The sequence below is a fragment of the Dreissena polymorpha genome, chromosome 12 (genome assembly GCF_020536995.1).
Source record: "Dreissena polymorpha isolate Duluth1 chromosome 12, UMN_Dpol_1.0, whole genome shotgun sequence".
NCBI classification, from domain to species: domain Eukaryota; kingdom Metazoa; phylum Mollusca; class Bivalvia; order Myida; family Dreissenidae; genus Dreissena; species Dreissena polymorpha.
In genome coordinates this window covers 19,653,610-19,670,523 of record NC_068366.1, presented here as the reverse complement: position 1 = coordinate 19,670,523, position 16,914 = coordinate 19,653,610, and the positions used below count along the sequence as shown (strand labels likewise).

The window sequence follows — 16,914 nt, the reverse complement described above, 5'->3', positions numbered from 1 at the left end:
GCCCATTCCACGAAACAGTTAAAGAGCACTTTGTACCGTAATTGAATGTCACACATTAACTGCTTTATTTATTATAAACAAGACAAAAAGTATCTGAATAATTTCTCAATATTTATTTTATTTTTCTATTTAAATTCTTTATAACACCAATTCTAATGATATTTATACATCTCAATATTTCATTCAAATCTAGCCACAGAATGCCGTTTCTTCACAAAACATCTCATTTTATATCGACATACACATAAACATAAAATAATAATACATCTTATTAAATAGTTGATTGGTCAACGTGTTTTTCCTGAATACTTGTTAATTGCTGATCGGCTGACCGCTAATTTATTCTTCCAATGACACTCCCCGGAAATGGTGTGATCAAATTATTCACGCTTTAACCCATTTACCGGATGTTAATGATGGAGACATCTGATTAGACTCGCGTGACAATTTCCGTGGATGTTTTTGATTGCTAACCCAGATTGCACTTCTGGTGATAATAAGATAATATTCTAATAATTGCACTCGCACATTACAAACAATGTAATAGATGATTTAACAATATTATAATTCCCGCGGCAGTACTTTTGACCATTTTATCAGCTTAGACATGTTGTTAAATACACATCTTTGAATAACATATTCATTCGTCCAGAGTATCTCATCTTCGACTTTTCTAATTATTGATCTAGTCTACTTTAACAATAAATGTAAAAGTTCGCCTGTTTTTTGCGAGAAATCTTAATTAAAATTCTTTTATTTTATGTATACTCTGACTCTAGTCACCCCCGGATGACATGGAGCCGATTGAAGTCACCCGGTTAGACATGAATCCGATTCTTGTCACACGGGGGTTACTTCAAGCCGATTCTAGTCGACAATGACCCATTGAGGTCAAATAAATGGCGTTCCTTTTTTAGAGAGCATAAAATTTTATGTGGTTTTCATGATCATTTTGAAGCTCTTGGGCAACAGGCTGCCAATGAACTTTTCGACAATGTATATGATGAAATCGTCAATATTGAATACGAACTGACTGTGAATATGAACCGCAATCAATACGTCCAACCTGTAACTAAAATTGAACTTGAAAAAGCAGTTAAAAGTCTGAATACTGGTAAAGCGCCTGATGTTTACAACATGTCAGTCGAACATTTATTGAACTGTGAAGACAGCACCTTTGAGTATCTTTTAAAGGTTGTATCCCATGTATTTGCTAGTGGACTGTTTCCTGCGGCTTTGAAGAGAGGTGTGGTGACTCCCATTTTCAAAAACAAAGGTGAACCCAATGTTTCAGGGAACTATAGAGGCATAACAATTCTACCGGTGATTGGCAAGGTCATTGAAGCAATACTGCGCGATAGGATAGCACCAAACATAAAGAGCAGCCAGAATATATTCCAACGGGGCTTTACTAAGAACTCTTCACCACTAAATTCAGCTTTTATAGTAGAAGAACTGTATCGTGAATGTCATGACAATAGATCCGAAATGCACTTGATCTTTCTGGACGCGAGATCTGCGTTTGATGTAGTAGACCACAAACACCTTATGCGACGACTGGGTCACATTAGAGTATACGACAAACATTGGTCCCTAATCGATAGCTTCCATAGGGACTCCACTAGTGCAGTTAAGTGGAAGGGGCGTGTCTCGGCTGAGTTCAGTGTTCAGCAGGGCGTTAGGCAGGGTGGAGTACTGAGCACCGACCTATACAAGGTCTACGTTAACCCGCTGCTTGATCGCCTACAAGAAGCCAGGGTGGGATCCACTATTGGTGACGTCAACTGTTCGGCCAGTGCTTGTGCGGACGATATATGCTTATGTGCCGAAACGGCCAATGAAGCGCAGGAACTGTTAAACATTTCAGCAGAATTCGCCAATATGGAGCGATACCTGTTACAGCCTACCAAGAGCGTGCATATCCATGTTAGTCACCAACGTAAAAAGGGCGTGTCTACTCCCCTCTTCATGAACAATGACGAAATTCCATCTGTGCAAAGAGCTATACATCTCGGTATTATACGAACTGACTCTATGCTGAACAACCAAAAAGCTAATGTGGATGAAAATTTAAAAAAAGCAAGAAGGAAAGCATATAGTATATTCGGTAGTGGTTACAAAGGGCAAGCGGGACTAAATGTACTGTCCATTATTCATCTTTACAAATCTTATGTTCTTCCCGTGCTTTTATATGGATTGGAACTGTTATTACCTCCTGAACGCATTATAAACTGTCTCGAAGCATTCCAAAGAAAGTTTGTTAAAGAAATTCTTAGACTACCAGACAACACAGCCAATGCGGCAGTATATCTTCTATCCGGACTTTTACCGATCGAAGCACAAATTCACATACAGGCACTGACCTTCTTACATACTATATGCTCGCAAGATAGAAACAGTATTGAGTGGGCGCTACTTGAACGTCAGATTAGCTTTAAATCAATTGACAGCTCATCCTGGTTCATACAAGTTCAGCATATAGTGTGGAAGTACGAGTTGGGGACTGTTGCTGACTTAGCTGACAACACACCCAAGAAGGGAAAATGGAAGACACGTGTACTCAAGGCGGTTCATAGCTACTGGAGTGATCAAATAGACAGTTTAACACCCTTATATTCTACATTGTTTTTCCTGAGACAAGATAAGTATGTGCCTGGTAAGATTCTCCCTTTGCTCTCATTGGAATATACGACCAGAGAGTCAGAACGGTTAAAAACAAAGGTACGGTTACTCACAGGGACTTACATGCTCCAAACAAAACGTAAGAACTTTAACCAGTATGACATAAACCCAACATGTCAGATGTGTGGTGAAGAGAACGAAACCGCAGAACATTTTGTGCTCAAGTGTAGTGCCCTACATAGTGTTAGACAGTCAATTATGGTAGACATAGAACGACAGTGGGGGGCGATAACAGAGACTTCATTTAATACTTTACCCGTAGACGAACAGCTCTACATACTCATCAACAGTTGGCCAACTTTAAAGACTTTCCTGAAAACCCATTTGTCTTCAGAATTTCACGAGTTTGAGAAGCATTGTGGACGGTTGTTGTACGGTCTGGACAGGACACGCCAGTTGCTCTTGGTGACCAATGCAAGCCAGCGACCACCCCGTACCAAACACACACAAAAAACAAACTAAAGAAGGGCATAATTCTTAATTAAACTGGCAATAGTGTTTATTGGGTATTTTTATTCAAGGCAATACAATTCTAATGTATGTACAGAAGCACTCTCCGGCCTTCCGTAAATTCATTTAATGATTTATTTTTATTTTTATCTCATTTAATATTTTAACAACTAATGAAAAATCGCGCGTACAGTTCTAAGTCGCATATATTCGCGATTAGTGGATAGACTTATATTCTAGTGAAAGGTGTGTGATTTAAGGAGTGAATAGTGTGAACGTGTAATATAGTGTTTATATTCGGTGGAGGATTATTCACTGTCTACAAACGATTGTTTGGTTCCTCTACAAAGGGGGTTCAAGAAGAACACAGAACAGAACATAGCAAAAAAGATTTAGTATATTGTAACCTATAGTGAAACTCTTCATTAAGAGGAAATGCGGGGGTGAAATGCGGAAAATTTAAATGACATTATATTTTTGTATTGCTTAATCTTGCGTTTCATCGCTAGGAATGTCTTCGAGCGAATCACATTCAGTTAAATTTGGTCAGGTAAATACATATAACAATGACATATAATGCAATTTAACTGCCTAAACATCGACTTCCTTCACAATGAGCAATTTTCGGATATAAATGTTTGGATGTCGTTTCAAGAGAATGTTATTCGTATTACTGTAATACAACCCATGTCATGTTGTACATACTAGTAATTTGAATGCTATGTGTTATTGTTTATTAATATGTATGAAAGACATTTATCTAATAAAAATCAATTATTCCATATGAATAAAATGTTAATGACTTAAGGAGAGACTTTGTACAATCGGAAATCAGTTAGTCAACTAAGTGGTAGGAGACTATGTAGCATTGTATGGTGGACAAACCAGTTATCGAACACCTTAGAAATTAAGTTAAATTTCCTTAAAATCGAAACACTTAAAATGACAAAACATTTTGTTTTAACAAATGACTAATAGTTCAATCATTGAATGATTTATCTGTAAAGTTTTCCAGCAAAATACCTTCAAGAATTTATAACAATGATTCCCTGGTTATTGTCACCTCTAGCAGACAAAACAAAATGATAGCCAATGTAAACATGACCAATTACCCGACACTTCATAGATACTACTCCAGTATATACAAAGTCACATGACTATCACGTGACCCGGACTCGGCGAAAAAATCTGCGTCTGCTGCAATCAAAATTGCAAACGGACATATGCTTTTTGGTGTGTAAATGCACGTTTTTGATAAATGCATTCAAAAAGTAATAGCAAAAACACATAAAACGGTGTAAATAACAATAAATGCATCCCTTTAACCTGTTTTTGGCGCATTTCTTTCAAGCTAAGTAGGCAAGTAGCTCATGGACTTCATGGGCAACCATTTGTTTATCAATGTGACGTGATGCGCACTTTGGGCATGTGCATACAGAACTAAAACAAAACGTCCGATAACAGGTGCTGTTCGATAACAGGTACTTTCACGATACTGCACATTTTCAGGGGCGTAGGTAATGGGGAGGCAGGGGAGGCGGACACCTCCCCAATATATCAGCTAGTCGTCGTTATATAAATAAAACGTAAAATCCCCCAAAATCGCCGCCCCAAAACCAGTATTTTTGTAATCACACGCCGTGAGTGCAGAAGTCATGTGTCCCCTCTCCGTCTGCTCCGAGGTTGTCAATGGTGATGTGTTAATATCCCTTTTAAGATGTCATAAACCAGGGGCCCGGGTAAATGTCATTGCTTAAATTGTTTTTAATTGTTCTTTTCGGTGATTGCACTGTCGGTGTTTTGATTAAGCTAGTACAGGCTATTCTTTTAATTTTAATTGATTGCTTTAATTCAAAGGTAACTGCCACTTACAACAATTTTGAGTAAATACACACGTGAAAAACATTAATTTGATTGAACATATTCTTGTATTGTTGCTTAATAATGTTTTTTTATTATTATCATTAATATTTAACACATTTATTATATTAACAATGTTATTCTTTTCAGAGCCAGGACCTTGCGTTCATTTTTAACATAACTCGAACAGTGCATGATAAATTCTGTCTTCAATCAACAAATAATTTGGCGTGGATTTAGTTCTAGGGACTTTAAAAATGAATTATGCCTTAATTTTTGTTTATTTAACTTAATTTAATCATACAATGTATTTATTCATCCTGGTTCAGTATTTTAATAGTGCTCGAAATGTGGATATATTCTTTACTAATCGTGTCATATTGTATTGGATGTTGTGTATTTTCATGTGGTTATTTATTACAGTCTTCCCATTTCAGGTGTTAAACATGTATATCAGTAATAAAATAATAGTGTTGTGAATGTAATGTTAATGTTATTATTTCTCATATCACTAGTTAAACTTCGTCATGCAATACATAAACATTTACTTTATTTTATGTTTTAATTAGCACGAGATTTTGGAAAGAAAAAAATAACTGTTGAGATTTTTGGGTTGTCGTCTGCAGCATTGGAAACACAGATTTCATGACAAACTGAGAGTGAGACAAAAATTGAGCATTTATATTAACATGAAAGTTCCCCCAAAACGCACCATATTAATTGTAATTGTAAATTTTCGGAACCACAAGAGAGGACAACCCTCTCAAACGAACCCCTTTATGTTCCTAGTACAGAAACTGGACCGCCTCCCCAATGTTTGGAGGTTATCTATGCCCCTGATTTTGTACCACATATGGATTTATTAACTATATCCTAACTGGTACATATTTATTGTGGCACAAAGTTGAATTGTTACCTAGTCTCCAAAACTGGAACGTCGCTGTAATGGAACAAAGTTGTAGTGTAAAAAACAATCAATGTTAATATTATCTTCAAGTTCAAATATCAATATAGAGTCCATCTGTAGATCAAATTCTACTGTTATAAGACGATCAGCCAGAATTCTCATCCTGGAAAAACAAATATTTTCAAACACATGTACATGTGTATCCTCCCTACAATTGTCAGGACTAAAGAACTAGTTGAATAAAGTGCCCTTTAATGCTACAGTCAAATCTCCACATCTGGCTGGCAAATATCTTTTGATATGTATTGCTGCAGCGATTTTTTGCATTTTTTTTTTATAAAGTACTGGAAAACTGAACTTTCCCAATGGGGAAAAAACTAAAAATTCCCAATTACTGTCCAAAAAAAATCACTATTAAAGGCTTCCAAAAGAATTTTTTTTTTAAATAAAATACAACATTTAGTAAGTTTCCCTATGCAGCTCTATGACTTGAACCTAAGTTAATATAATATTGACAACTTTACAACACTAAGTAATTGTATTCAAAAAGTCAACATATTAAATCGACAAAACCCCCAATTTCCCAATCTGAAGACTTCACAACGCAAATGTTCACAATTTCAGGGTTTTTTAACACGTATTTTTTCCAATTGGGCTGGTACCAGTACTTGTCCCTATCTGCAAAAAAATCGCTGTACCATTTATTTTTACTTCATAGAGAATGGCCATTTTTCAAAATGTTTAGAAGTTATCAACTCCAATTTTCATTATTTTGAACAATTATTCAAAATTGTGTAAAATTCGCAATTAATTTTTACACAAAATGAGAAGGCCAAGGCAGCTTCACAAAGACCAGAAAAAAATCCTGATTATATGTTCAATATAAAATACATAGTGCATTTTACTTTTGTGGTACATATAATGTTTGTCATAGTGATTAAAATAAAAGTTGGTTAGAAGTTCAAAATATATGCGGGGAAATTGAATCTGTTCATTATTTTACCAAAACAATTTATCGTGCATAATATGAGCCTTGTTCTGAGAAAACTGGGCTTAATGCATGTGCGTAAAGTGTGGTCCCAGATAGCCTGTGCAGTCCGCACAGGGACTAATCAGGGACGACACTTTCCTCCTAAACTTGATTTCTGTAAGGAGGGACTTCCTTGAAACTAAAAATACCATAAAAGCGGAAAGTGTCGTCCCTGATTAGCCTGTTCGGACTGCACAGGCTAATCTGGGACGACACTTTAAGCACATGCTTTAAGCCCAGTATTCTCAGAACGCGGCTCATATATGAGGGTGAGGCTGTTTGCAGATTGAGTTCACAGCAGAGGAGCATGCAAGCATACAGACAGCCCTGAGACAAAAACTAGGACCAGAGTTCATCAGCCAGAGGGCTGGAGCTGGGGGCCAGAAGGTAACACTGGGCACAATGGGATTGATATAGGCTACAGTTTCAATAGAGAAAGACCTAGAATGAAATTGATATAGGCTACAGTTTCAAGGGAAAAAAACTAGAATTAAATCGATATAGGCTACAGTTTCAATAGAAAAAATACATAGAATGAAATTTATATAGGCTTCAGTTTCAATAGAGAAAGACGTAGAATGAAAAAGGAGTTTGCTTTGTCCTGCTCTGCTTGCTTCCACGTTACTGCCTGTCTGGACTGATCAATACTTAAGTCTCAAAATTTTTTGAAATTTAAATCCTTATTTTCTAATCATCATTATTATCAAATCATTAAAATTGTTAATTTTTATTGGAAAATGAAAAAGTGTATTTCTTACCGGACTTTGTTACAAGTGCTTGACCTAGAAATTCTTTTAATTTAAAGTTGTTTGTTTTCGTTCGAATTTGGGGCAATTATAATACCCTATTCCCAAGGGAAAATGTATCTATTTTTTCCCAAATGGAACCTTAAAATTTCCAATTGAAGGTTTCCATATTTTTTATGCTCCCCAAAATTTTTTGGGGGGGAGCAGGGGGAGCATATAGTCGCCGCTTCGTCTGTCCGTGTGTGTGTCCGTCCGTCCGTGCACAATTTTTGTCCGGGCTATTTCTCAGCAATTAATGACCGGAATTCAATTATACTTTATGGGAAGCTTCACTACCAAGAGGAGATGTGCATATTATCAGCCGGTTCTGGTCGGATGATTTTTCACAGAGTTATGGCCCTTTGAAATTTTCCATTTACTGTACATATAGTGCAATTCTTGTCCGGGCTATTTCTCAGCAATTAATGACCGGAATCGAATGAAACTTTATGGGAAGCTTCACTACCAAGAGGACATGTGCATATTATCAGCGGGTGCTAGTCAGATGATTTTTCACAGAGTTATGGCCCTTTGAAATTTTCTATAAACTGTACATAAAGTGCAATTCTTGTCCGGGCTCTTTCTCCCCAACTGACTGGAATACAATGAAGCTTTATGAGGAGCTTAACTACCTTGAGGAGATGCGCATGTTATTTGTGGGTTCTGGTTAGATGGTTTATTTAGAGAGTTATGGCCCTTTAAAAAATTTAAGTTGCTAAACCATCCATCGTATTATTTTGTCCAAAGTTATGCCCCTCAAGACGTTTCCTTTTATCTGAATATATAGTGCAATATTGTGACAAAAAAAACCTTTGGGGAGCATCACCCGTCTCCGACGGTTTCTTGTTTTTTCTAGATCTCAACATTTCGTTTACCTCCCATCCAGCCCTATAAGCTGAACCTTAGCAACTATAATATTGTAAACACGTGTTCTTAATTTTGAAGCATTTTTAGCAAATAACAACAATACAAATTGCACAATTTTAGTCAAAAGGCTGCATTTTTTACCAAACCAAAAGGACATGACCCCATTACCAAAATGGTGAGAAAAAAACCTGATTTAGTCTTTATGAGATAATGTTTCCACACTACTTTTATCCCTGCAGGGTACCCCTATTTTGCAACAATCCTCTACCTTTTGTGAGCCTAGATCTTTTTGAAAATTATTTTTTGATAGAATTTGCTTTACCCGTTTATGCGTTGTGGACTCTCCCATCCTTTTGAATTGGATCAATTTATTTCCAAAATTAGGGATGTCTATTATATTTATTTCTATATTAAGAATATTTCTTACAGAAATTCCTTTAAGCAAACAGCGCAGACCCTGATGAGACGCCGCATCATGCGGCGTCTCATCTGGGTCTACGTTGTTTGCCAAGGGCTTTTTTCTAGACGCTAAGGCATAAATGGGTAAATACAAACTGTAATAAAGTCTTTTGGCGGTTATGGTTGTGTTTGATTATTTGATAATTTTGATAATGATTATTATTTACATAATGTATGTAATTTATGTTTATTTAAAAAACTATATAGTGGAGAACAAAACAATTGTATTACCTTGAGAAAAATTAAGAAGATACACTGACTGCACACTAATCCTTTGTAATGTTGTCAGCATGAATTTTTTTTTTATTTATCCTGTTTTTTTATGCCCCCCTTCAAAGAAGAGGGGTATATTGTTTTGCTGGATGTCGGTCTGTCTGCTGGTCGGTCGGTTTGTCGGTAGACCATTTTGTTTCTGATCAATAAATCGTCAACAAATTGACCGATTGGCTTCATACTTACTATGTGCATTGGCCTTAGACATTAGATGACCCCTAAAAGGCTATTGAAGTTGGGGTCACTAGGTCAAAGGTCACTGTCACAATAAGTGTGAAAATCATTTCGGATAAATAATTTATCAATGAATTGACTGATTGGATTGATACTTCACAAGTGCACTGGCCTTGGACAGTAGATGACCCCTATTGAACTTGGGGTCACTATGTCAAGGTCACTGTCACAATAAGTGCGAAAAACATTTCCGATCAATAACTTGTCAACGAATTGACCTATTGGCTTGATATTTCCCATGGGCATTTGCCTTGGAATGTAGATGACTTTTTAGCTCACCTGATTGCTCAGGTGAGCTTTTGTGACCGGTCTTTGTCCATCGTATGTCCGTCCGTCCATTAACATTTGCTCGTAAACACTCTAGAGGCCACATTTCTTGTCCCATCTTCATGAAACTTGGTCAGAAGCTTTGTCCCAATGAAATCTTGGCCGAGTTCGAAACTGGTTTGTGCCAGGTTAAAAACTAGGTCACTAGGTAAAAAAAACACAACAACATGTAAACACTGTAGAAGTCACATTTCATGCCCAATCTTCATGTAACTTTGTCAAAATGTTTTTCTTAATAATATTTTGTTTGAGTTCAAAGGTGGTTCCGATCCGTTAAAAAACATGGCTGCCAGTGGGCGGGGCAGTTTTCCTTATTTGGCTTTAGAGAAACCTTGTAAACACTCTAGAAGTCACAATTTTTGCCCAATCATCTTGAAAGTTGGTCAAAACATTGGTTCAATTGATGTCTTGGACGAGTTTGAAAATGGTCAAGATCGGTGAAAAAACATGGCCGCCAGTTGGCGGGGCATTTTTCTCTATATGTATATATAGTGGCAGTTTTCTCTATTTGGCTATAGAGAAACCTTATAAACACTCTAGAAGGCACAATTTTTGCCCAATCATCATGAAAGTTGGTCAAAACATTGGTTTTAGTTATATCTCGGACGAGTATGAAAATGGTCGGGATAGGTGAAAAAACATGGCCGCCAGTGGGCGGGGCATTTTTCTCTATATGTATATAGTGAAAACATGTGAATACAGTAGAAGTCACATTTTTGGCCCAATTTTCATGAAACTTGCTCAGAACATTTGTTGCCTTGATACGAGAGTTGAGTTCAAAAATGGTTCCGGTCAGTTGAATAACATGGCTGCTGGGAGGGTGGCAGTTTTCTCATTATGCCACCCCCCCCTTTTCGAAGAAGAGGGGGTATATTGTTTTGCTCATGTCGGACCGTCCGTCCACCAGATGGTTTCCGGATGATAACTCATGAGCGCTTATGCCAAGGATCATGAAACTTCATAGGTACATTGATCATGACTCGCAGATGACTCCTATTGATTTTCAGGTCACTAGGTCAAAGGTCAAGGTCACGATGACCCGAAATAGTAAAATGGTTTCTGGATGATAACTCAAGATCACTTATGCCTAGGATCATGAAACTTCATAGATACATTGATCATGACTCGCAGATGACCCCTATTGATTTTCAGGTCACTAGGTCAAAGGTAAAGGTCACGGTGACCCAAAGCAGTAAAATGGTTTCCGGATGATAACTCAAGAACGCTTATGCCTAGGATCATGAAACTTCATAGATACATTGATCATGACTCGCAGATAACCCCTATTGATTTTCAGGTCACTAGGTCAAAGGTCAAGGTCACGATGACCCGAAATAGTAAAATGGTTTCCAGATGATACTCAAGAACGCTTAGGCCTAGGATCATGATACTTCATAGTTACATTGATCATAACTTGTAGATGACCCCTATTGATGTTCAAGTCACTAGGTCAAAGGTCATGGTCACGATGACCTGAAATAGTAAAATGGTTTCCAGATGCTAACTCAAGAACGCTTAGGCCTAGGATCATGAAACTTCATAGGTACATTGATCATGACACGTAGATGACCCCTATTGATTTTCAGGTCACTAGGTCAAAGGTCAAGGTCACAGTGACCCAAAATAGTAAAATGGTTTCCAGATGATAACTCAAGAACGCTTATGCCTAGGATCATGAAATTTCATAGGTTCATTGATCATGACTCGAAGATGACCCCTATTGATTTTAAGGTCACTAGGTCAAGGTCTCGGTGACCTGAAATAGTAAAATGGTTTCTGGATGATAACTCAAGAACGCTTATGCCTAGGATCATGAAACTTCATAGGTACAATGATCATGACTCGCAGATGACCCCTATTGATTTTCAGGTCCCTAGGTCAAAGGTCAAGCTCATGGTGACCTGAAATAGTAAAATGGTTTCTGGATGATAACTCAAGAACGCTTATGCCTAGGTTCATGAAACTTTATAGGTATATTGATCATGACTCGCAGATGACCCCTATTGATTATCAGGTCACTAGGTCAAAGGTCAAGGTCACAGTGCCAAAAAACGTATTAACACAATGGCTGTCAAGGTCACAGTGACTTAGAAAAATGGTTTCCAGATGATAGCTCAAGAATGCTTACGCCTAGGATCATGAAACTTCATAGGTACATTGATCATGACTCGCAGATGAAATAATGATGAAACTTGACCAGGATGTTTGTCTGGACAATATCTAGGTCAAGTTTGACATTTGGTAAAGATTGAATGGACCGACTCCTCTCAGGTGAGCGAACTAGGGCCATCTTGGCCATCTTGTTTTGAAATTGGGGTCACTAGGTAAAAGGTCAAGATCAATATTGCAATCATTGTGAAAAAAGTTTCCGATCAATAACTCCTTAATGAATTGACTGATTGGCTTGATACTTCCATGTGCGTTGGCCTTGAACAGTTGATGACCCCTATTGAAATTGGGGTCACTAGTTCAAAGGTCAAGGTCACTGTGACATTAATTGTTTAATTGGTTTTATCGAAGGATTGAGTGATGGGTGTCAAGGCCCTGTTTGGGGGGGCATCTGTCTCTGACCATTGAGTTCTTGTTTTATTGATTCTTTCTCTATACGTTTGTCAGCTATGAGAAAAAAAAATTCTGATAGAAAAATATAAATTAAGGACTTATTAGTTTGATATAGATATTTTGACATTAAGATTGCAATATTTACTGACTTCATGGAAAATAAATTAAGTTATTCAACTTATTGCAAGCAAACATTCACCCATTAAAACGAAACTTTCAGCTTGCATACATAGAAGGATGGCGCTTGGTGAATCTGGCCAATGAAATGTTTGGCTTCAATGGCTGGTCACATTCAGTAACACACCAGACCATAGGTAAGTCTTCAATGGCTGGTCACATTCAGTAACACACCAGACCATAGGTAAGTCTTCAATGGCTGGTCACATTCAGTAACACACCAGACCATAATTTTCTGTAATATATTGAATCTCGCTCTGAAAAAATGGGGCTTAATGCATGTGAGTAAAGTGTCGTTCAAGATTAGCCTGTGCTCTCCACACAGGCTAATCAAGGTTGCCACTTTTCACTTTTATTGAATTTTTCATTTTACGGAGGTCTATTTTAAACAAAAAGCATGTGTGGGCAGAATGTATCATATCTGATAAGCCAGTGCAGACTAAACACATTTGTCAGCCGGTAGCACAGCAAAGAGAGTGGTTTTTCACAGATTGTTCACTCCTTAACTCACTAGACTCACAAAAGTTGCAGCTATTTGTTTCATTATTGCTGCAATCTCTAGCTTTTTATGCCCCCAGATCGAATTATCGGGGGTATATTGTTTTTGGCCTGTCTGTCATTCTCTCATCTGTCATTCTGTCAAAAAACTTTAACCAATTGGTCATAACTTTTGCATTATTGAAGATAGCAACTTGATATTTGGCATGCATGTGTATCTCATGGAGCTGCACATTTTCAGTGGTGAAAGGTCAAGGTCATCCTTCAAGGTCAAATATATGGCTTCAAAGCGGCGCATTAGGGGGCATTGTGTTTCTGACAAACACATCTCTTTTGTTTCATAGCTATAGTGCTTTAGACATAAAATAGAATCATCTTGAAGTCAAGTTTCTTGAAGCAAGTTTGAGGTAAGCATTTATCCAACATTGTTAATACTTTTTTGTCTAAACAGATGCACATTAACTTTCCATGGTAAGTTTCCAAGACTTGCCGTGCCAACCAAGTAAGTCCGTGGTCGTATGTTATAAAACTAACATATATCGTGTATTTCACCTTTTTATGCCCCCCTTCGAAGAAGAGGGGGTATATTGCTTTGCTCATGTCGGTCGGTCTGTTGGTCGGTCGGTCCGTCCACCAGGTGGTTTCCGGATGATAACTCAAGAACGCTTGGGCCTAGGATCATGAAACTTCATAGGAACATTGATCATGACTGGCAGATGACCCCTATTGATTTTCAGGTCACTAGGTCAAAGGTCAAGGTCACAGTGACTCGAAACAGTAAAATGGTTTCAGGATGATAACTCAAGAATGCTTACGCCTAGGAACATGAAACTTCATAGGTACATTGATCATGACTGGCAGATGACCCCTATTGATTTTCAGGTCACTAGGTCAAAGGTCAAGGTCATGGTGACCCGAAATAATAAAATGGTTTCCGGATGATAACTCAAGAACGCTTATGCCTAGAATCATGAAACTGCATAGGTAGATTGATAATGACTGGCAGATGACCCCTTTTGATTTTCAGGTCACTAGGTCAAAGGTCAAGGTCACGGTGACCCAAAATAGTAAAATGGTTTCCGGATGATAACTCAAGAACGCTTATGCCTAGAATCATCAAACTTCATAGGTAGATTGATAATGACTGGCAGATGACCCCTAATGATTTTCAGGTCACTAGGTCAAAGGTCAAGGTCACGGTGACCCGAAATAGTAAAATGGTTTCCGGATGATCACTCAAGAACGCTTATGCCTAGGATCATTAAACTTGATAGGTAGATTGATAATGACTCGCAGATGACCCCTAATGATTTTCAGGTCACTAGGTCAAAGGTAAAGGTCACGGTGACCCGAAATAGTAAAATGGTTTCCAGATGATGACTCAATAACGCTAATGCCTTGGATCATGAAACTTGATAGGTAGATTGATCATGACTCGCAGTTGACCCCTATTGATTTTCAGGTCACTATATCAAAGGTCAAGGTCACAGTGACCCGAAATAGTAAAATAGTTTCCGGATGATAACTCAAGAACGCTTATAGCTACGACCAGGAAACTTCATAGGTACATTGATCATGACTCGCAGATGACCCCAATTGATTTTCAGGTCACTAGGTCAAAGGTCAAGGTCATGGTGACCCGAAATAGTAAAATGGTTTCCAGATGATAACTCAAGAACGCTTATGCCAAGGATCATGAAACTTCATATGTACATTGATCATGACTCGCAGATGACCCTTATTGATTTTGAGGTCACTAGGTCAAAGGTCAAGGTCATGGTGACCCGAAATAGTAAAATGGTTTCCGGATGATAACTCAAGAACGCTTATGCCTAGGATCATGAAACTTCATAGGTACATTGATCATGACTCGCAGATGACCCCTATTGATTTTCAGGTCACTAGGTCAAAGGTCAAGGTCACGGTGAACCGAAATAGTAACATGGTTTCCGGATGATAACTGAAGAACGCTTATGCCTAGGATCATGAAACTTGATAGATAGATTGATCAGGACTCGCAGATGACCCCTATTGATTTTCAGGTCACTAGGTAAAAGTTCAAGGTCAAGGTCAAAGTGAAAAAAAACATATTCACACAATGGCTGTCACTACAACGTAGAGCCCATATGGGGGGCATGCATGTTTTACAAACAGCCCTTGTTGTTTAAGTATTCATTAAAAAAATTTATTAAGCAAAAATATCAAACACTCACATTTTAATATAGTGTGGGCAATTATTTGTTGTTATTATGCCCTACAAAATGTTTGGGGGAGCATATAGTCGCCGCTTGGTCTGTCCATGCGTGTGTCCGTCTGTGCCCATTTTTTGTCCGGGCTATTTCTCAGCAATTAATGACCGGAATTCAATTAAACTTTATGGGAAGCTTCACTACCAAGAGGAGATGTGCATATTATCAGCCGGTTCTGGTCAAATGATTTTTCACAGAGTTATGGCCCTTTGAAATTTTCCATTAACTGTACATATAGTGCAATTCTTGTCCAGGCTATTTCTCAGCAACTAATGACCGGAATTCAATGAAACTTTATGGGAAGCTTAACTACCAAGAGGACATATGCATATTATCAGCGGGTTCTATTCAGATGATTTTTCAAAGAGTTATGACCCTTTGAAGTTTTCCATTAACTTTACATATAGTGCAATTCTTGTCCGGGCTATTTCTCTGCAACTAATGACCGGAATTCAATGAAACTTTATGGGAAGCTTCACTTCCAAAAGGAGATGTGCATATTATCAGCCGGTTCTGGTCGGATGATTTTTCACAGAGTTATGGCCCTTTGAAATTTTCTATTAACTGTACATATAGTGCAATTCTTGTCCGGGCTATTTCTCCCCGACTACTGACTGGAATTCAATGAAGCTTTATGGGAAGCTTAACTACCTTGAGGAGATGCGCATGTTATTTGTGGGTTCTGGTTAGATGATATATTTAGAGAGTTATAGCCCTTTGAAATTTTTAAGTTGCTAAACCATCCATCGTATTATTTTGTCCAAAGTTATGCCACTCAAGACGTTTCCTTTTATCTGAATATATATTGCAATATTGTGAAAAAAAATAACTTTGGGGAGCATCACCCGTCTCCGACGTTTTTTTTTTTTTTTTGTAAGCTTCTATAACAACCCTATGGCCCAGCTGGACGACACAAGAGTTGAAATTTAATGTCCCTGTTCAACCAGATTGGTTTAACCTGGAAGTAAATTTGTTAAGATACTGTAATTCAGTACATCTCTTAGTCTTAGTCATGCAAAAAAGCAAAGAATTTAGATTTTTTTTACAGGACTTATTCTTTGGAACCAAATATTGCCCTTTAAAAAATCAGCTCTATATTGGTGGAGCATCAAACAGTTGGTTTATCCAATAATACAAACCCAATGAAGATATTGTTTAATCAAATTTAATATAAAAATAGTGTACATGTGCATTTAGCTAAAATGACATACCATTTTCATATTACTGAGTACTCCTCAGAGCAAAATTTGTCAAGGAATGTAGCAGCACAAATGAAAATAAAAAACACACTTGATAACATGTACTTTCTTTTGATACAAATGCATTCTTACTAGTAAGTTTAACAGACATGTGATATTCGCACTGATCCAAGAATTAAAATTTGAACACGCACAAAATATTATGAGTAAACTTAGAAAAAAAACAGTTGCTATTTTTTCTTTTAGTTTTTCCTTTAGATCTTTGAGTTAATAACTGTTGCACGAAGTGACTTCATTAGTCTTTAAAGTATTTTGAAATTAACTAATTTAAATTATTAATGCAGCATTTTGCGAA

The 16,914-nt window shown here is 37.5% G+C and overlaps 1 protein-coding gene across 3 annotated transcripts in view; it reads left to right on the top strand.

Annotated features, from left to right (window-relative positions):
* The first annotated feature begins 3,545 nt into the window (after positions 1 to 3,545).
* Positions 3,546 to 16,914, top strand: part of LOC127853272 (uncharacterized) — a 37,991-nt gene continuing 24,622 nt past the window's right edge. For all 3 annotated transcript variants that reach the window (XM_052387637.1, XM_052387636.1, XM_052387635.1), the window contains exons 1-3: positions 3,546 to 3,682; positions 7,215 to 7,316; positions 12,657 to 12,750. In XM_052387637.1, the coding sequence (XP_052243597.1) occupies positions 3,644 to 3,682; positions 7,215 to 7,316; positions 12,657 to 12,750 (235 nt within the window). In that variant the 5' untranslated portion in view covers positions 3,546 to 3,643. The remainder of the gene's footprint in view (positions 3,683 to 7,214; positions 7,317 to 12,656; positions 12,751 to 16,914) is intronic.